The 21,327-nt window shown below is 37.5% G+C and overlaps 1 protein-coding gene across 1 annotated transcript in view; it reads right to left on the bottom strand.

The window, feature by feature from the left end:
• The window catches only part of PIP5K1B (phosphatidylinositol-4-phosphate 5-kinase type 1 beta), a 344,454-nt gene that overhangs the window by 70,558 nt on the left and 252,569 nt on the right, over nt 1-21,327 (bottom strand). Inside the window, exons 9-13 of the mRNA XM_036739202.1 lie at nt 20,339-20,422; nt 20,187-20,235; nt 18,688-18,772; nt 12,250-12,405; nt 9,343-9,487 (exon numbers count right to left, since the gene is read on the bottom strand). Coding sequence (XP_036595097.1) covers nt 9,343-9,487; nt 12,250-12,405; nt 18,688-18,772; nt 20,187-20,235; nt 20,339-20,422 — 519 coding nt within the window. The remainder of the gene's footprint in view (nt 1-9,342; nt 9,488-12,249; nt 12,406-18,687; nt 18,773-20,186; nt 20,236-20,338; nt 20,423-21,327) is intronic.

Below are 21,327 nucleotides of genomic sequence, written 5' to 3' on the forward strand. Positions count from 1 at the left end.
ATGGATGTGAGGCAAATCAGTAAGTGAAAGATCTTTCCTGCACATTCATTAGGGCTCAGGTGGGGCCAAAGAAGGGAGGCTTGATTAGAGGCAGGCCCATACCTTTGTGATGCCAATCAATGATTAAAGACTTTCCTACCCAATCAATAGACCTCAGGTGGGGCCAAATTAAGGGAAGCTTGACTAGAGGTTTGTTTGTAGGCAGGCCTACTCCCTTTACTTATTAGGCACTAAGCCTCAGGCCCACACACTTTTGCTGATTGGCATGAAGCTCTTTAGCCCTAAAAAGAGTATATACACCCAGAAGGTAGCCACTGAGAACTAGAATTCAGAAGTCAGAAGAGAAGCCAGAATTCAGACCAAGGAGAAGGAGCACGAATTCCGAGTTGACAGAGCTGCAGAAGAGAGTGCTGAGTGGAGAGTGGAAACCAGGGAGCTTTGGAGACCGGAGAACTGAGGGGGGAGAGAGCGCAGGCAAGCAGACAGTTAGGATTCATGAGTGATTGTTTACAGGAAGGCCCTAGCAGGGAGGAAGGTTACTGGATGACTTGGTTCCTTGCTATAATTCTGTGTTATAATTTGCTTGTTGCTATATTGAGGTGGGCTCACTGGTTTTGTAGTATAATTACTGCTATATTAAAATGGAGTCGTTGGTCTTGGGACTGGATCCTCTGGTGTCTAAATAAATATTATACTTCCTCTGCCTTCTACCTAGAGAGTTTTTCATACTTTGCAATTCCAAACCATTCAGGTATGTTCATGGTCATCCTTGAGGTCATGAATCTTGCCTTACTGATACAATGGAATATTATTGACAAATATGGAGAATTCAGAGAAACGCAGAAGCAATAATGACTGAGACTTCAATAGTGCTTCAAAGTCTCCAGAGTGCTCTATGTATGTTATCTCATTTCCTCCTCAGAAACAACACTGTGAGGGACATGTACTACAATGCATTATTATTCTCCACTTTACAGATGAAGAAACTGAGGCCAAGAAAGGTTAAGTGACTTGCCTAGGGTCACACAATTAGTGTTAGAGGCAAGCTTTGAACCTAGGACATCTTGATTCCAAGTCTAGCACTCTATTTATGACCCCACACATTTCCTAAGACTTATATGAAATGATTTAGAATTTTAGAGTGAAGCAAGCAGAATTGAAAGACTCAAATGCACAACTGCAACAACGTCTAGGTCTATGATACAATAGTAATTCCTAGGCTACCTCTTAAATTACATTAAAATATCACCCAAATTATGCTTTATTCTAAATGAAGCAAATATATGAAAAGATAGGTCAGGATAGTTTCTGAAGAAGATGATAAGGGAATATCACATTTTCCAAGTCTATAATTTGACTGTAGGTATGGTATGATCTAGGTATGAGGGGAGAGTTGTTTCATCAGTGGATATTAGTTTTAATCAAAGTGAATGAATGATATCTACCTTATTCTGATTATCAAATGTCTTAACCATTGCTCTTAAGGGCCTAGTGGAGTACAACTGATATAAAGCTATAATCTGTCTTGATCGACTAGTCTAATGTTTCATAAAGCTCTATTTATGGGGCAGCTAGGTGGTACAGAGGATAGGGCACCAGGCTTGGAGTCAGGAAGACCTGAGTTCAAATTTGGCCCCATACTTACTAGCTGTGTGACCCTGGGCAAGTCACTTAACCTCTATTCACCTCAGTTTCCTCATTTCTAAAATGGGCATAATAATAGTACTTACCTCCCAGGGTTGTTGTGAGGATCAAACGAGATAATATTTGTAAAGCATTTAGCACAGCACCTGGCACACAGTAAGTACTATGTGAATGTTAGCTATTATTATTTACAGTTAAATACTATATGGGTCCATTTTTTGTCTGGAATAATTCTGAAAACTACACCATCTAAAATCTAGAAGCATGGAATTGGGAAGGATTTGTATACCAGTGACTAAGAAAACAAAGGGGAAAAAAATAGCTGAACTAGTGCCCATCATGGTCATGATTCAATTTTCATGCAAATTCTGATTTGAAAGCATTTACTAAAGACTGCATTAAGTTTTTGTTAAATTTACCCTTTTTCTTTCCTCTTTCTTAACAGTTCCGAGAAATAAGTATCATCCTTTCTCATTTAAAAACAAATAATGGTGCAGGCATAGGACGAGACTCTTCTAAAATTCAAATTAGGAAAAAAATTCTCTATGTAATTAATACTCATCAGCAAGGCTGAGACATTGGAATAGAGAGGCAAGAGAGGGACTAAGATGCCCTTCCTTCTCTTGACCATTTTATATCCCTATTCAGTATACTCCAGTAGTGCTAGTTACCTCTAGAGAACATAGAAATCACTCTGTTTAGCTTTTTAAGCTTTTTACTACCTGGAACCGACCTGACTTTACAGACTTACTATGCATTACTCCCTATCTCTCACTCTACAATTCAGCCAACCTGGTATTTCCTTTTTTCTTTACACACAGCACTCCATCTCCAATTTGCATCCCTTTGTATTGGCCATGCCTCTAATGCACTCTTTCCTCTCATTTGCTTCATAGACTCTTCTCCCTTGAAGATGTGGTGTAAGCGTCACCTTCTACAGATAAAGCCTTTCTTGACATCCTCCCCAGTGTTTGTATTCTCTCTTTTTAACCAGTTGGTATTTAATCTTGTTATATTTATTCTGTATATACTCATAAATGTAAAAGTTGTCCCCTCCATTAGGATGTGAGGCCCTTGAAGGTAGGGATTGTTTCATTCTTTGTCTTCATATTCTTAGTGCGTAGCACGGTGCCAGGCCCAAAGTAGCCACTCAATAAATGCTTGTGGATTAATTGATTCTTCATGCTCACCAGATCAAGGCATGTTTACCGGGATGATGGCTATTGGAACTCTTAGCCCCAATATGGGCAGTGCAAAAATCTACCTTGCTCAGAGTGTGATGAAAGGATGCAGATAGAGAAAGCTTTGAAGGGAGAAATACTGAAGAATAAATAATGGAACGATGAAAATTGTCCCTTTCTGTATGGCTTTGCAGGTAGTCACAGAATGGATATTAATGTTGTCAGCTTAAAAAAAATCTATTTCTATTAAAAGGATATTGTTTTATTTCTTCTCCCAGGCCTTGCATTACAGAGAAAATAGTGAAAATGTAGGTAAAATGGGGCTAATTAAACTTGGAAAGTGTCTCAGAGTCTAAACGTTAAGACTGTAGGTCGTAATATTAAGTACTAGGGCCTTAGTCATCTAGTCCAAACTCCTCATTTTAAAGATGTGACTTGCCCAATGTCACACAGGTAGTACGCTACAGAACTAAAATTTGAACCCAGATCCTCTGACTCCAAACCTTTCTAGATTACAGCATTATAAGCATTATCTATAATGGGGATACACTAGAAGCCTTCCCAATAAGATCAGGGGTGAAGCAAGGATGTCTACTATCACCATTATTATTCAATATTGTACTAGAAATGCTAGCTGTAGCAATAAGACAAGAAAAAGAAATTGAAGGGATGAGAAGAGCCAATGAAGTAACAAAACTACCTTTTTTTCTTCTTTTTTGCAGATGATAGGATGGTATAATGAAGAACCCTAGAGAATAAACTATAAAACTAGCTGAAATAATTGACACCTTTGACATAAAACAAACCCATACAAATCATCAGCATTTCTATATATTACCATCAAAACTCAGAAGGAAGTGATAGAAAGAGAAATTCCATTTAACATAACTGCAGACATGAAATATTTTGGAGTTTACCTAACTGCAATTACAAAGCATTTCTTTACAGAAGTAAAAAATAGACAAATATTAATTTCATAGGCAGGCTGAACTAGTATAATAAAAAATGACAAGACTATCTCAATTAATTTACTTATTCAATGCCATGCTAGTCAAACTACCAAGGAATTATTTTATAGAGCTAGAAAAAAGAACAAAATTCATGTAGAGGAACAAAAGGTTAAGAATATCAAGGAAATCAATGAAAAAAAAGTATGAATGAAGGTAGTCTAGCAGTATCAGATCTCAAACTATACTACATAGCAGTAATCATAAAAACATATAGTCCTGGAGAAGAAATAGAGTGGTCAATCAACGGAATAGATAACATGCAGAAATAAATGACCACAGTAACTTAGTAAACTCAAAGATCCCAGCTATTGGGACAAGAACTCACTGGAAATCAGTCTGGCAGAAACTAGGCATAGATCAGCATTTCATACACATAAGCTGAAAATGGGTATATGATTTAGACATAAAGGGTGATATAAATAAATTAGAGGAGCATGAGAAAATTACCTCTCAGGTCTTTGGGAAAGGGAAGAGTTCATGACTGAATAGGAGATATAGAGTATTATGGGAGGGAAAACAGATAATTTTGGTTACATTAAATTAAAAAGGTTTTACACAAACCAATGCAGCCAACATTAGAAGGAAAGCAGGAAACTGGGAAAACATTTCGTAGCAAATTTCTCTGATAAAGGTTTTATTTCTCAAATATATAGGACACTAATCCAAACTTATAAAAATAAGAACCATTCCTCAATTGGTAAATGGTCAAAGGCAATGAACAGGCTGTTTTCAGAAGAAGAAATCAAGGCTATCGTATGAAAAAGATGCTCTGAATCACTAATAGAGAAATGCAAATTAAAACAACAACTCTGAGATACCACTTCATATCCATCAGATTGGCTAACATGACAGGGAGAGATGTAAGGGGATGTGGAAAAATAGATACATTAATGTACTGTGATGGAGCTATGAACTGGTTCAACCATTCTGGAGAATAATTTGGAGCTATGCACAAGGGACTGTAAAACTCTGCATACCCTTCGAGCACTAGGTCTATACTCCAAAGAGAGCAAAGAAAAAGAGAAGGGCTCATATGTATAAAAATATTTATAGCAGTTCTTTTCATTGTGGCAAAGAACTGGAAACTGCCCATAAATTGGGGTATGGCTAAACAAGTTGTGGTTTATGATTGTGATGGAATACTATTATGCTGTTAGAAGTGGTGAAAGGGATAGTTTCAGAAAAATCTGGGAAGGCTTATATCAACTAATACAAAACAAAGTGAGCAGAATTAGGAGAAAATTGTTCATAGTAAGGGCAATATTGTAATGATGATCAACTGTGAAAGACTTAGCTACTCTGATTAATGCAATGATCCATGACAGTTCCAACGGGCTTATGATGAAAAATGCTATCTACTTCCAGGGAGAGAACTTATGCACTCCAAGTGCAAATGAAACATATTCCTTTTTTTCCTTCCTTCCTTTCTTCCCTTTTTTCTTAATGTGGCTAAGGTGCATGACTTCATATGCATAATAGGTAGCCTATTTCTTACTTTCTTAATGGTTGGGGGAGGGATGGAGAGAGGGAAAGAATTTGGAACTGAAAATTAAAATTGAAAATTAGAAAAAAATAAAACCATTAGTCAAGAAAAAAGTACTTTCTTTAATGATTCCAGTGGTAAACATATTTGTGCCTTCCCATCCTATATCACTCGTGTCCCTATTTTCCTGTAAATCTGCTCCCAGTATGCTAGGGAGCTTCCTCCAGATATTTCAATGATATATGGTCTATCTATCAGTAATGTCTCACTGTGGCTACTGGATTGGCCCACGCTCTTCCTTCCCCAATCCCTCCTAGGATGATAAGATCATAGATCTACATCTAGCAGGGGCTCTGGAGGCCATCTAGTTCAACCTCCTTCATTTTTCCAATGAGGAAGCTGAGGGAGGTTAATCAACTTTGCCCAAAGTCAGAAAGAAATAAGAATAAAGATGGAATTGGAACTTAGGTTCTCTGACTCCAAGGATCGCTTTCTTTTCCCTGTACCATGCTGTCTTAACTGATCACAATTTCCTAACTGAGACATTTAACTTATCTATCTAGCCATCAAAGCGGTTTTTTTTGGCCTTATAGACATTCCGAAAACGTTCAAAAGTATAAAAAGGTTGTCAGAACAACCACTGCTTGTTATGTTAGCTGGAGAGCATTTGAGGGTGTGTACATATAACGTGAAGTCAAAGTGCCATGACAAAAATACTTCTTTTCAATAGGAAAATGACTCATAACAAATAAAAGGCAGAAAAATCTCTTATATGAATGACAAAATCTGCATTCGACCTTTTTTATTTCAAAGTCTCATTAAGATTAGCTTCCAGAACTCAGAATGTCAGAACAGATGATGCCTGAAGGTCTTCTTTCTTAAATGAAAGCACTATCCAGCAGGGCTCAGGTGGCAAAAATGATGATAATAAAAATGGTGATAATCCTTTCTCCTTTTTTCAGTTTATTGATAATAATTCTTTGACAATAACCTGAGCCAGGACTAGGGGGTTGGAAGTATATGCATGGAGTGCTACTTGTCCTTCAGTTATTATTCACTTACTGTTTCTCTCCTCTCCCCATGTTAACTAAAGGGATAATGGCAAAGATCAGAGACATCACATACTTCTCCAAATTCTGGTAGCCTTTTGTAGTCTGTGTCCACAACTTTTGTACTTAATTTGAGAACAATAAAAGACAATGTATAATTGTTTTGTGCAGCTAAGTCTCATCTTCCCAAATCAATCCCAAGCTCCTATAGAGCAGGGATCATGTTATATCCTTCCCTCACCCTTTCTCCTTGCCCCAATTCCATCACTTCTTTCCTTTGCCACTTTTTTATTTCAATCATTTTATGGTACGGGAAATCCAAACTGCAATAGTATTTTGCAGAAGAACCCAAATTATAAGCTCAAGCAGAGTGGAACATTAATAGAAAATAAGTGCCATTAATAACTTGGAAACATTCATTTTTAAATAGGGAGCTTTGGGGACATATTTTTAGCAATGTGACATTTTAAACTAATGGTGTCATTTTAAAATTCAGTCTGTAACAAATTTAAAATCATTTTAATGGTAGGTAGTTTATGTAAAAAATCAATAGCTACAGGATAAATACCATTATAGCAAATACCATTACTGTGGAAATCCCTAAATAACAAAAGATCCACACATTTTGACCAAAAGCTCAATTATTTAAATCAATATTTGATTTAATTCAACTCAGTAGATACTTATTAAATTCTTGCTGTGTGCAAGGTAGTCTCGTAAGTGATTATGGTGGGGAAAGAAGTTACAAAGATGAAGAAGACAGAACTCCTACCTTTGAGGAAGTTGAGAAGAATCCAGCATAACAAAAGATTTGGAGTTCTGGGGATTTCATTTCCATAGAATTTAGCCCACACGCACTTGTGAATTTTCCATGTAGCAAGATTTTTAGAATAATAAAAAAGTCCTAGATCTTAGATATCATTTACTACCAACCCCTCATGTTACAGATGAGACGAGAATAGTTAACTGTCACCTTGGAAAATACGGAGAACCCAGACTTCCGAGGATAATAAATTGCTATGAGAGGAAAACATGGCATCAACAAATTTCTGAATGTTTATGGAGCAACATATGGGTACTGACATTAGATTGTGAACTCCTTGAGAGCATAGGGTGTCTTTTACCTTTCTTTGTATCCTCGGGGTTTAGCACAGTGCCTGGCACATAGCAGGCATTTAATAAATGCTTATTGACTGACTGACTGAGAGAGCACTTGGGGAGAGCAAGCCCAGGGTTGTCACAATAACTGGAGTCCCTAGGTGACAGGATATTTCGAATGGGTTCAAAAGACAACATTGATCAGCCTTTACTTTTGATATTTTGGGGGTACCAAAATAGCACTTAGGGCAGCTAGGTGGAGCAGTGGATAGAGTGCTGGGCCTGGAGTCAGGAAGACTCATCCTACTGAGTTCAAATCTGGCCTCAGACACTTACTAGTTGTGTGACCCTGAGTATGTCACATAACCCTGTTTGCCTCAATTTTCTCATCTGTAAAATGAATGAGAGAAGGAAATTGTAAACCACTCCAGTGTCTCTGCCAAGGAAACTCCAAATGGGGTCACAACGAGTCGGACATGACTGAAAAATGACTAAACAACAAAAACAAAAGTATAGCCCTTAAGTTTCCCTTCTTTTGACCCTTACTCACACATTTACCTCTAACTTGAAAAGCACCATTACAAGGATAGGACCTGGACCTGTGAATTCATTGATACCTAGGGATCTACTACTTTTTGAGATGTAAAAATTTCTACATAACCAATTTCTGTCTACTCAAAATGTACGATATAAAGAAATTGCTATTTATCTGAGGGTGGGGCAGAAATAAACATTTTTATATCACCTACTTTGTGCCAGGCACTGTTCTAAGAGCTTTACAGATATTACCCCATTTGATCCTCACAACCTTGTGAGGTGGGTGCCGTTGTTGGTCTCTTTTTACAGTTGAGGAATTTGAAGCAAATTGAGGTTAAGTGAATTGCCCAAGGTCACATAGCTAGTAATTGTCGCAGTTGGGCCTTCCTGACTCTTGGCCCAGAATGCTACCTAGCTGCCTCTAATTTTACCTGCTAAATTAAGAGAGTCACAGCACAACTGAATATCATGCATGTAATTTCAAATCTCTAATCTGAGAGACTAACTTAGTCAAATACTTTTTGCAGTTCTGAAGAAGTAAATCACTTAAGATTTTAGAGCAATAATTTCTAAACTGTGACACCATCAAGATTTTGGCACAGAGCATATGAAAGCCCGTTTATTTATGTGTGTTCATTACAGATACGAAAACAAAACCCCTACATAGCTTGGCAGAGCAAAGTGAAATCTCAAAGTACTCTCCTCCAACAAGGTGCTTCCCATTCACACATGCATCTCTCTTCCTTCTCCGTGTCATAAAATAAATAGCCATATCTTTGTGGTCTTTCATCTCAAGTTTCTACAAAGATACCACTATCTATCATCAGAAGTCACATATTAATATTTTATCTGAAAAGGGAAAAAAACACAACAAAGGTATCCTTTAACTTAGCTAATGCTAACAAGCCATTCAAAATATGAAAACCACATTAAATGTTTATGAAAATCACTAAGCTCATTGACATGAAGTAAATGTTAAAATACCTTAGCAGTGGGCCATGTAATATTAATGAATCACTTGCTTAGGGAAAAAAAAATCTGTTTGCAGAAAATTACAGACCAAAGACTTGGCTCCTTTCACACAGCCACATTGCTAATCTCCAAATAGAGCTATCATAAAAGAGAAACATGTGCCCTGTTCCTACTGATGAATTTTTCAGATCCATGACAACAGAGTATGACAATCTTTCCAACTTTTACTTCCAAGAAGGGGCAATTGGAATAAAATGGCGTTTTGATCAAACAAACCATCAGGCAGAGACATTGTCCTAGGCATGCTATCACCGCGGTAACACTGTTTGATGAGTAACTAGGACGTTAACTTGAAAGGTAACTGTTACCTGTTTGAATAAAGTGTAGTTCCATCATTTGGGTATTGCTCATTGACATACAGAGAAGAAGAAGAAATTGTTGTTGCTAAGGAAGCCGCTTCAAACAGAGAGGGCGTGCTCGGCACAAGGTCTGGTCGGTGTCTGGATCCCAGTGCTGTGAAAAATGTAGACAGCAACAACAATTATGAATCGTAGTTAATACAGTATTACTTTAGACTTGATTGTCATTTCAATGTGGTAAAAGCACAAGGTAGACGTGTTTGACAGCAAATTAAATTGTGAGTTAACTTCATTTTTGTACTTCTATAGAAAGGTAAAAGGCTTCCTAAAAATAGACTAAATAGTAATGGAATAGAATTAATTTGAAAATAGTTTATAGAAATTACATTAGGAATGTTCTTTTGAAGTTGCGAGTTTTGTTTCAGCTCTAAGAATTCTGAATTAGCAGGATCTGTAGGGGATAAAAATGATAGGCTAACGGCTAATAGCAACTGAAGCCTGCTCGAGGTAATGGATATTTTACTAACATTACCCAAGGATATTCCTGTGATTAGACCCTAAGAGTAAGATTCAACTCAATATTTAAATGGACCTATAATTTCATTTGGATGATGTGGATGTTCATTTTAGCAGCACCAATCACAACCCGGCCACCCTTGCCTATCCTGTGACTCTAGTCCATGTTCTAGAAATTCACCACAAGGGGGCCACTCAACATTCTGGAGGTCATCTTTGCTTTCTCCTAACATCAGAGGAATGCCGTTAAAACAGTCTGGCTGTCCACCGGTCATCCCTCACCTTCTTCACATGATACCCCACCTTCTTTTTTTTTCTTCTTTCAAACATTCCCCCATGCCACCTTTTAGTCTTATTCTTTAAAATTTATCATTTGTTATGTTTTTGCCTGCTCATACAGACCATGTGCTTCTCCATCGCTCTTTATGGGATATATATTTAAACATTTTCAGAGATTACTGTGTATCTGGAATGATTTTGATCCTTGGTAAGAGATGCATTGTTGGGAGATACTAATGTTTCAAAAATCAGGCAAATGTGTTTATTTCTGTCTTACAATTTATGTCACTGTAGAATGAACCTTGCAGGTTCTATTTAGCATAGACATGAAAGGAAGATCATGCTGACCTATCTGTAATCTCTATTTACCACCCACTTTCGCTGTCTCTGAAGTCAGCGTGGACTCCTTTTAATCACCTTCATACACCCCTTCTAAAGAAAAATCTCAACTTAAATAGGAGTGATAGTACCAATATGCCTAATGTTCATGTATGCAAGAAGAGGCAGAAGGAGTACCATCCAGGAAATCTGTGGTACAGTAGATAGAGGACTGTACTTGGAGTCAGGAATATCCAGGTTTAAATGATACTTCAGACTCTTACTAGTTGTGTTAACCTGGAGAAGACACTTAAGATTTCTGAGCTTCACTTTCCATTTGTAAAATAGGGAGTGTTCACAAGAACAAACCCCCAAATCTGAAGAAGTTTTAGAAAGAAATTTATTAGTTCATTTGGTAGAGAGAGCAAGAGCCAGAAAGAAGAAGTAGGTTCCTCTAATGAATGATAAATAAAAATCTACATGATAAGAGCAATATGTATCTTACAGGATTATAGTGAAGACCAAATGAGATAATATATATATAAATAGTTTTGTAAATCTTAAAGCACTCTATAAATGTAAGCTATGTTGATGTATTGAGTGCTGGAAAGTAGATGGATAGCTTGACTGGTATTCATCCTGGCAGCTCACAAAATGTAGAGACCTAAAGCAAAGGTTCTTAACTTGGGATCCAAATGTGTGTTTTTTTAAGTTTTGCTAATCATATGATGATATAATTGAATTCCTTTGTAACCTTATATGTTTTTTTATGCTTTAAAAACATTATTCTGAAAAGGAGTCCATAGGCTTCATCAGACTGCAAAAGGGGTCCATGACATAAAAAGAGGTCAATACTCTCCAACCTAGAGGAAGGTCTCCATTAGGTAGAGATCTTATATGGAGAATCTCAGGGAGAACATGTTTAAGAATAGAATATGAAAAAAAAAGAAAAAAAGCATGTCTGTGAAATATTTAAAAATACACAGAAGAAAATGGAAGTTCACAAAGGGGCAGAGACAGGCAGGGCAAGATTGATGGATAAATTTAACATATACTTCCAATCATACATGTATAGCCTATATTATGCTGTCTTGGAGAAGGGGAAGTGGAGGAAGGGGGGAAAATTTAGAACTCAAAATCTTATAAAAGTGAATCTTGAAAACTAAAAATAGATTAATTTAAAAAATTTAATATATACTTCGAAACAAGCTGCACATAATAGAGATTCATGGTTCCTGCGCAATCCGCTTTTTTTTCTGTCCTTTGTAGAGGGAAATGTTTGTGTTAATTTTTTCAAGTTCATTAAAAATTAGAAAACTAAGAAAAATTGTGTGGAAGGCATGGATGGGTGATGATATGTATGTCATATCCATGGATGTCATATCCATGAGATCACAGACCCACTGAAATTCAAGTGTTTGAGTATTGAATAGACTCTCCAAGGTATTCCTCCAAGAAATACATATTGAAGACAACCAGAATATTAAAAGTACAACACATGGAACTGGTACGGATTTTTGAAGAGGGTAGGTTACAGCGGGGAGGGAAAGAAGGTGGACAGGCAGAGAATCATTCTAGTTTGGTAGGCCTAGTTTGGTAGGCCTAGTGCGGTGGACTAGGATTTGCAGAATTGTAGAGGTTTTGCTTCCAGTTTCTTCTAATTAGCCTGTATCAAAGATGAATGTCATGAGGTGTAATATATGAAGACTACACAAAAACAGCAACAATCTAGCACTAAAAACCCTTACAGGTGTGAATGAGCATGTTTCCATAGCAACAAGATCTGAAGTTGGCCTCTATTACCTTCTTCATCAAGGCTGCTATAGCTCTGCCCTTCGGTAAGCAAATCACGCTTTTCATCCTTCCACTCCTGGCTCACGGAAGATACAATTTCCTGTGATGTAGCCTTTAAGGCAGCAATGGAATTACACCTTCTCTTAGAAGGGGAGGACTTCAAAGCTAGAAGAGAGAAAAAAAGAAACAAAATGCTTTTATTTATTTCGTAGTTTAACATTTTAGTCACTTCTGGGAAATATCTAATCAAGACATTATTCATATATTACAGTGATGAAAAGAGCATGGTCAAGACGAAGTAATTTTGACTTTGGAGTCAGAGGACCTGGGTTCAAATCTCAGCTCTGCTATTTACTGCATGAAAGAGCTTAGATAAGGTAGTTAAACTCTCTGGTCCTCAGTTTCCTCGTCTATAAAACGAGGGGGTTGGAAGAGATGCTTTTAAGGTTTTTTTGCAGTTCTGATTCTGTAAGCCATGAAGAGAGACAGTGATCTTCTGAAATGCATATTTAATCAAAGCCATTAATCAACAAACTTTTATCAGCTTACCCATTTGGAGCCAGTATTGTGCTGGACAAAAGCTAGACAGTTATTTCTCTTAAGGAGCTTACATTTTATCAGCACAAACCAAGCATATATAGGAATATATGAGATATGGGTCAATTTTTGAGAGGAATGTACCGATGGCTGAGGGGAACAATAAAGGTCTCGTGAGGAAGGTGGCACTTGAGTTGGATCTCCAAGGAAACTAAGAATTTTAAGAGTTAGGGAATAAATTCTAGATATGGGAGACAGCCAGCACAAAGGCTGGGAGGTGTAGTGTCATGTATGAAGAAGAGTAAGAAGGCCAGTATAGTTAGAACACAGAATGTACAAAGAAGGTGTACTGGTAATTACAGTGGGACTTTTTTACTGTTTTCTTTTTTGGAACACTTAGGTAATCAAGTGCCTTTGATGAGTCTGGCCTTTGTTTCTTTGATTAAATCGGGAGTCTTTGATGACCTGCTTATGTCAACAGACAGCCTAGTTCACATAGGTTTGAGTCACATGGCTGTGATGCCTGAAGAAGTATCACATGGTTTTGAGTTGCATGGTTGTGACACCCTTTGACTCTGAACAGGGTATATAAACTTAGAGGTTAGCATTTTGCTTGGGTGCTGTCACTCACTGGAGGAGGGTCGTGTGATTTGACCAGAGGAGACTCTAGGTAGCCGGAGTTCCCCAGCTTGAAAACCCAGATGTTGGTGCTTCCCTGTTAACTATATACTGAGATCTTGGACAGGCAGCTAAAAGCCTGTCTGCTGATTTGTGTTATTTGCTCTGTTTGTATTTGCTCTGAAGTTCAGGGTGCTCACTTTTCCCCCTGAACTAAGTGAATGATATATGTATATTTAACTAAAGTGAGACTGTAAACCTCTTAAAGTTGCTTTTCTTAGAAAAGCAGATCAAAGAACCCGTGCGAGCAGCCCTCCTATGTGCTGGTGTTGTTGGTGGTCCTACATTTCCACAGCAGCTGCTAGAAAAATTGTTGTTATAGAGGGGTAATTGGTTACATGATTGGAAAGGTAAGTTGAGGACCTGGGAACTCATCAAAGCCTTCATTCACTATTAGCATACCCAAATGCTCTGTATTTATCTTCAGAAAAAATTTATCATTTTTGTTTTTACATTATGTTCATGTCCCGATAGATTCTCCCTCTGCACTTCCCTTGTAACGAAGAAAAACAGTTAAGCAAAACTGACTGATCAAATACTGATATCTGAGAGAACATGTAAAACACTGCATACGTCATCTCCCATCTCAGTACTGACATCATAGGATCATATATCCAGGGCTGGAATGGACCTCAGGGCTTTGCTTGTCCAACTTCCCTCATTTTATAGATGAGGGGACTGATACCCTAGGGAAGTGACTTTAACAAGGTAATATAGGTAATCATCAGAGGAAGGACGGAAATATGTTTCATCATTGCTCTTGAGAGCCACGATTGGTCATTGTTAACTACATTGAGTTTGTCTGCCTTTCAGTAAATGAGAGTTTTTTGGGTTATGTTATTGTAGTCATCATTTCTACTCTTCTGATTCTATGGACTTTGTTCTGTGTCGTTTTACAAAAATGTTCCCATGTTTCTGTGAAATCCTCATATTTGCCATTTCTTAAGGTATAATAATATAGTTTTATTCACAGATCATAATTTTCATAGCCAGTCCCCCAGTGATAGGCACCCTCTTTGCTTCCAGTTCTGTGGTACTACAAAATGTGCTACTCCAGACATTGCGGCTTATATGGGGTCTTCATTTCTCCCTCTAACCTCTTTGAGGTTTGTGCTCAGTAGTGGGATCATTGGGTCAAAGGGTATAAAGTTTCATCATCTCCAGATATGATTGAAATTTTAATTCTACATAACTTTTTAAAGAACTGTTTTTTCGGGTAGATCACTGTTAACTGTTGTTGCCATAAATGTTTGTCTAATGGGTTGGTAAGTTCAGACGGTGAAGAATGTCAAGTTCTCATGACCCCGGTCATATTAACTTAGGCTCAGGAATTTTCAGAACATGTCAGTACCCAATCTGACAGTAATACTATTTAACTTAAGCCAAGTCACTTCAAGCTCCTGCTCCCCTTCAGTGACTTCCCACAGAAATGGACTCTCTTTGGTCTATGCTGGGTCAATTTTGTGTGAAACATAATTCAGTTCTGATCTTTGTCTCCTCAATACTGCAGAACTTCATAAATGTGTTGAAGAAATGAAATGACACAAAAGTATTCAAACCACCAGTGTGAACTCCACCGAATTCTATGAATTCACTTGCAAAAACTCCTGTGGAAATTACTTTTGAGTCCCGGCTGGATCACACTCCATTACACAGTAACTCGTCATTTTGACGTGATTTTGTCTAGTACTTAATATTTTAAGATAATTTCCCTGGAGGAGAGGAGCAAAGAAGGGAGACTGAAGCTTCTTTAAGCTTTGTCTATGTTACTCTTCTGTGGAGGTTTTCGCAAAGAAGACCCTGACAATGACTTCATTTAGGACAATCGTACTCGGTCTTGTGACTCTCATGACTCAGATTATGCTGCCAAATGGGTCTCTTCAAAAAGTCAATTTGCAAGAGCTTAAATGGGGGAGTACCCTGGGGTATACAAGGTGAGAAGGAAAAAGAGAGCGGTTTTCTAGTTTAGAGAAGGTAAAAAAAAAAGCTGTTAAGTCCCTTTAAGTAGTCTTAGATCCATAATCCTTACTGCAAAATACAGAGATGTACACACACACCACGGATATGGAATACATGGTGACCAACTGAGCATCATTTTTTCCTTCCTCATTAAGTCAACTTTAGGTTAACAGGGCTCACCTTCCAATTTGTCTTCTCTAAAAAAATAGTATAACTCACATTTATATGTTGCTTTATGTTTATAAGTCCATATCTTTACTGGTATAGCTGAGTAAGGAATCGTGGTTGCTTCTGACTACATTGGTGCAGGGTAGGGAGCCAATAATAATAACGATAAGAATAATGAAAATAGCTTTTATATCGTGTTTTGAGGTTTGCATAGGACTTTACAGATATTTTCTCATTGTGTCCTTACCACAACCCTGGGAGGTAAGGACTATTAACTCCATTTTACAGATGAGTAAACCAAGGCAGAGAGTGGTTAAGTGACTTGCTTAGGGTCATACAGCTAGTAAGTGTCATAGGCTGGATTTAAACTCAGATCTTTCTGGCTCTAGGTTTAGCACTCTGTCCTCAAAATATAAGAATTTTGGGGAGACAGGCTGAGCTAGGCAAATGATCAAGTTCTCTGACTTTTTGGTCTCTGATTAATTAATCTCCCCATCTGACTCTTTGCCTGTGTACTGGGTTTTCCTGCTTATTTCATCCTGTTGGGATTTTGGTGTTGCTGATATCAACCCAGTCTGGTTTACATTTGAACCCTACCTCCATGCCACCAGGCAGGGATTTTCCTAACCACTTAAATGAGTTTGCTCACTTGGGTGGTATATGGCTTTAAGGTTAAACATTATTTGCAAATATTATTATTCTTATTTTAGAGATACAGAAAGCTGAGGCTTAAAGAAATTATGGCTTGCCCAAGGTGATAATGTTATTAATTGTTATAGCCTGTCTTCTTAGAGGCTATATATATATATACATATATATATAAAATATATGTATAAGGAATCTATAATCTAAATATATACATATGCATATGTATATATTTAGATTACAGATTTCTTATACAATCACCTCCTGGCTCTGCTTCTGACTTCCTGGACTTTGCCTCCATGCCTTAGTTACTTTCTTGCCCTAAACTTTGCTCAATGCCTGGGGCCTCCTCACCCTGGAACATTCCTCCTCCATGCTAGCCCCTTTCTTCTACTGATGAGCTCCTCCCTACCTATTTTGGGTAGGGGTCCAAGCTGACTAACCTTCAGTCTCCTTCTGGCACTGCTTCTGACTTTCTGAACTTTGATATCATGCCCTCACATGGATATGAATACATTGTCCATCTCCTACCCCACCGTTTTCAGTTTCTTTTGTTAGAATATAAGCCCAATGAGGGCAAGGATTGTCTTGGTTAGCCCAGTGCCTGGCACATAAAAAAGTTTTTGATAAATGCCTGTTACCCATCTTCCTACTCTGTGTTCTGTATACAAATGTTCTACTTGTTTGCACGTTTTTACACTCCTGGCCCATCTTCCATGCCTGGAATGCTCCTTCTCCTTATCTCAGTTTCTTGGAATTCCTTTCCTTCAAGACAAAGCTCAAGAGCCACCTTACTTTCTACATGAAGCTTTTCCTTATCTTGCCTTCCCCTCCTGCCAGATGCCAGTGGTCTTCCTACCAGAACCACCCTGTAATCATTTTGTCTCCATCATATATCTACTTACACGTATTTGTGTTATCTTTCCCATTAGAATGTAAGCTGCTTCAAGGCAGGGACTGTATGACTCTTGTCTTTGTATCCTGAGACTTAGCACAGACACACAGTGCGTAATAAAGATTTATTGATTGTCTGGCTGTCCATTTCTTTGCTCACTAATACAAAAGATGATAAAACTGGAACTTTGCATTACTTTTTCTTGGTGGGGGAGGGGAGAAAATTGGAACTGGTAAAGGGGATTTTGAAAGAATTCTTTAAAACTGACTCAACAACATTCAATAATAGATAAGTAGATTTCAATAATCTATGATTGTCTTTGAGAGGCATTTTGACATAATAGAGTACAAGTCTTGCCTCTGACAATCTTTCTCAGGGTTCTAGGAAACTCTCCAAGGCTATCATTACAGAAAAGGTACTTATCTTACTATGACTGGGAGAGGAAGTTTCTCACCTAATAAGTTCTCCATACCAATGAAATCTTAGGTCGGTCTCTAACATCATCCTTTTGCCTGCCCTAGTCTTCCTCTATCCCAGTTTCTCAAATAAAGAAAAATCCTCTGATTTGACTTACACATGTAGTATATTGACTCCTTTCCTGATCATCTCATGCTTAAAAACCCTTCTCTGCTAATTTGTGCAAATTCTCAACTCTTCATCTTCCAATACAGCACTTTTCAAGGTTTTAAAATCTCATTGCTAGCTGGGATTATACCAGCTTTCTAGAAAAGGGAGACAATAAGGAAGTAGCTGCAGAAAAAAGTGACGTCAATAGAAAGGATATAAAGAAGGATCAATTAGTGAGTAGGTTGGGGAACAAGGAAAAAATTGGTAGCTTGTTCTGCTGGTTATGATGTAGGGAAAGGCAAGGGAAGGGATTTAAAAAGGAAAAAAGACAAATGGCTTCTTGGTAATAGTCCTTATTATCAACATGAGTAATGAGGCAAGAGAATGAATTAATAGGGAAACGTCATAGTGTGGAGAAGCAGACTGTACTCTTATCTACCTGTGTGGCCTTAAGTCATTTAACCTCTCTTTCCTCATCTGAAAACTGGGACAACAGTACGTGGCACTTTCTCACAAGACTGCCAAGAGGACAGCTCTTTGTCAACCAGGAAGTGCTTTTAAAATGTGACAAATCACGTTATTTTCTTTAAAGCCTTAAGAAGATTCCGGGTGTGACATAGAAACTTTAATGGCACACTAATTATTGACTGGCTGGCCCTACACATCAGGCCATTTATCAGGGGCCTCGGATTGCATAGCTTCCTTTCCCTGTCCCAGGACAAAACTCCCTTCTCCCTTTATGTGTGTCTTCCCCTATTAGAATGTAATAATAAACTCCTTGAATTCAGGGACTCTTCTCTTTAAATTGTGACATCTTTAGTGTTTAGGAAAGTGCCTGGTGTACAGTTAGCACTTAATAAATGCTTTTCCCATTAATTAATTAATTAATTCATTCATTCATAACAAAGGCTGCACACAAGGCCCTAAAGATGTCTCCTTCGACTTTTTTTTTTACAGTAATGCTAATAAAAATTATAAAATACTAATAAAATGCTTACCTTGGATTTTTTTGAAAACTCTGGAATTCATGAACTTTAAAAACCTATCTGCATAAAAACTTGGTCTATGAACTGAAACGGTATCCTGGAAAGACAATATAGATATCACAGAATTACTTCTCAGGTTATTCAATTTCATTCTAAAGATAATCTAAGAATAGAAATATACAAAAAACAAAGGAAGAGTCTTGAGAAAATTGTGATAACTCTTTTTTTCCATGACCCATGTTTTTATCCCCAAGGCTTGTCTGGGAAGTTAAGGAAAACAATAAATCAGACGTTGCCCTTAATAGTTTACAGTATTCTTGGATTTTCTTTGAACACACATCCTACACATTCTGCCAAAGGATAGAAAGAGGAAATAAATGTCCCTGCACAAGAAGTCTTCTACTGCTTAATAGAGAGCAAACTTAATTGTTACTCATAATGGAAAACACTAACAGGGTGGATGTTATCCTTTAGGGGGAGGATCCCATTAATGTATAAAAAAACATAATATGATAAGCAAGCAGTATATATGAAAGACAATTCTAGTTAGAAACCAACTAGATTTGAAATTGGGGGGTGTATAGAATACAATGTTACACAACAAAAATCCTAATGCCATAGTTACACGACATCATTTGCATTTATAGCTATATGTACAACTCATCTGAGATAAGGGAAGATGGGTTCATAAGTCACCCTAGTCAATGATTAAACATTTCATTGTAATGAAAGTTGACTTTGCCTTGCATTTATCTGTTTCCAGTGTGATAAGACATGGTTAAAGTGTCTTCTCTTGCAGTTATGGTGTGGCGAGCTCTTTTGTGGTAGAAAAATCATAATCAGATTAAATTAAATCAGATTAAAACATTAAATCAGATTAAAATTTGTCTTTTGTCACACTGAGACAATCTGTGTGGTAGAGGGAAAGGATCTTGTCCTGGGGGTCTGAATCACAGCCCTGCCACCAGACTAGCTGTGACACCTTGGGGAAGGATTTTCATTTCTCTGGCCTTCAGTTTTCTCACCTGTTAAATAAGGAAATTTGGATAGACAACATCCAAGGCTCTTTTCAGCTCTGATATGCTGTAAGTCTACAGTTATCCCAAGATTCTTTACTACTGATAACTGTTAAAGAATAAGAAAAAGGTGGAGGAGGGGGAGGCAGCTAGATGGCACAGAAGTTGGAGCACCAGCTCTGAAGGTCAGGAGGACCTGAGTACAAATCTGGCTTCAGACACTTACTAGCTGTGTGTCACTGGGCAAGTCACTTAATACTGATTGGCCCCTACTCCCCCCAAGAAAAAAGAATTAAAAAAAGAGCCAGATGCTCAATTTACATGACCCATTTTCCCTTTCAAACTCAAGATTGTGCTTGGTATTGATACTTCTGTCTTCTTTCTGTGGAGACCAGCAGTTCATTGTTCTAGTCATCAGATTTTCATGATATAAAGTAAATTGGGAACACAGAGTAATCAAAATTTTAACAATTCGTATAGAAGTAAGTAGCTTACCCCATCATAAACTAGTGCTTTCCAGGAATGTTCTAACTTCTTCATTAACCTAAACATGCACAAATTTAAAAAAAATTGGAAATAGTGATATTTCAGGAGAGCATACTGATTGAGAAATATTGCAAAGCTTTTAAAAAAACACTTCTCCTTACCTATATGATTGCAGAATATCAATAATGCCCATAAATAAAAGGAGCTTTTCTCCTTTATGGCTTTTAGCTGGAATGCCTCCCATTCTGTTGATAGACCAAGGAGAAAATATTTCATTATGTACTATAGGCTAAAATATTTTTAAAAATATCATTATTAATAAGTGACCTACAACTGTTGAAAGTATAATAAATTTGGTAACCAGGTTTAACATTGCCAATAGTCTGCTTTTCTCTCTGCTTCCAGTCTTTCCCCAGTTTTCTCCCCCATCAGAGAAATCCACCTAAATGGATAGATCAGGTCACATCATTCATGTATTATCTACTAAATTAAGTCAAAATTCCTTCCTTTCCTATTCTAGATCTTTTGTAATCTGGTTCCAACCAACATTGCATGGTATCCCCTCTTCCATATGCCATTCTCCATCTGAATGATGGATAAAAATGTTCTTCTTCTTTCTTTTGCCCTTATACCTTTGTTTATATAATTCTCCCAAATGTAAAACATTGTCCTCTCATCTTTATCAGATCAAATTCTGCCTATTCTTCCAAGCCCATTGGAAATAATTCATCTTCCACAAAGTTTTCTCTGATTTTCCTAGCCAGAAGTGACCCCTCATATTTTTGAAATCCTGTAGTACAACATAACCCTTTTATATGTTTTAACTTTTTTAAAATCATATATGTGTACCTGCATTTTCACTTTCTTCCCCTTAAGAGATTATAAGCAACTTAAAGGAAAGGGACTTTATCTTACTCACTTTTGTATCTGGTTGAAGGTAGATCACATTTCTTTGCTTTGGGATTTTTTTTTTGGAGGGGGGAAGGCAGAGCAATTGGGTTTAAGTGACTTGCCCGAGGTCGCACAGCTAGTAAGTGTGTCAAGCGTCTGAGGCTGGATTTGAACTCATGTTCTCCTGACTCCTGCACCACCTAGCTGCCCCCTAGCTCACATTTCTTTACTCATTGAATGGTGCATGATGAATTTTTGT

Source organism: Trichosurus vulpecula, chromosome 9 (assembly GCF_011100635.1).
Source record: "Trichosurus vulpecula isolate mTriVul1 chromosome 9, mTriVul1.pri, whole genome shotgun sequence".
In the NCBI taxonomy this organism is placed as follows: Eukaryota; Metazoa; Chordata; class Mammalia; order Diprotodontia; family Phalangeridae; genus Trichosurus; species Trichosurus vulpecula.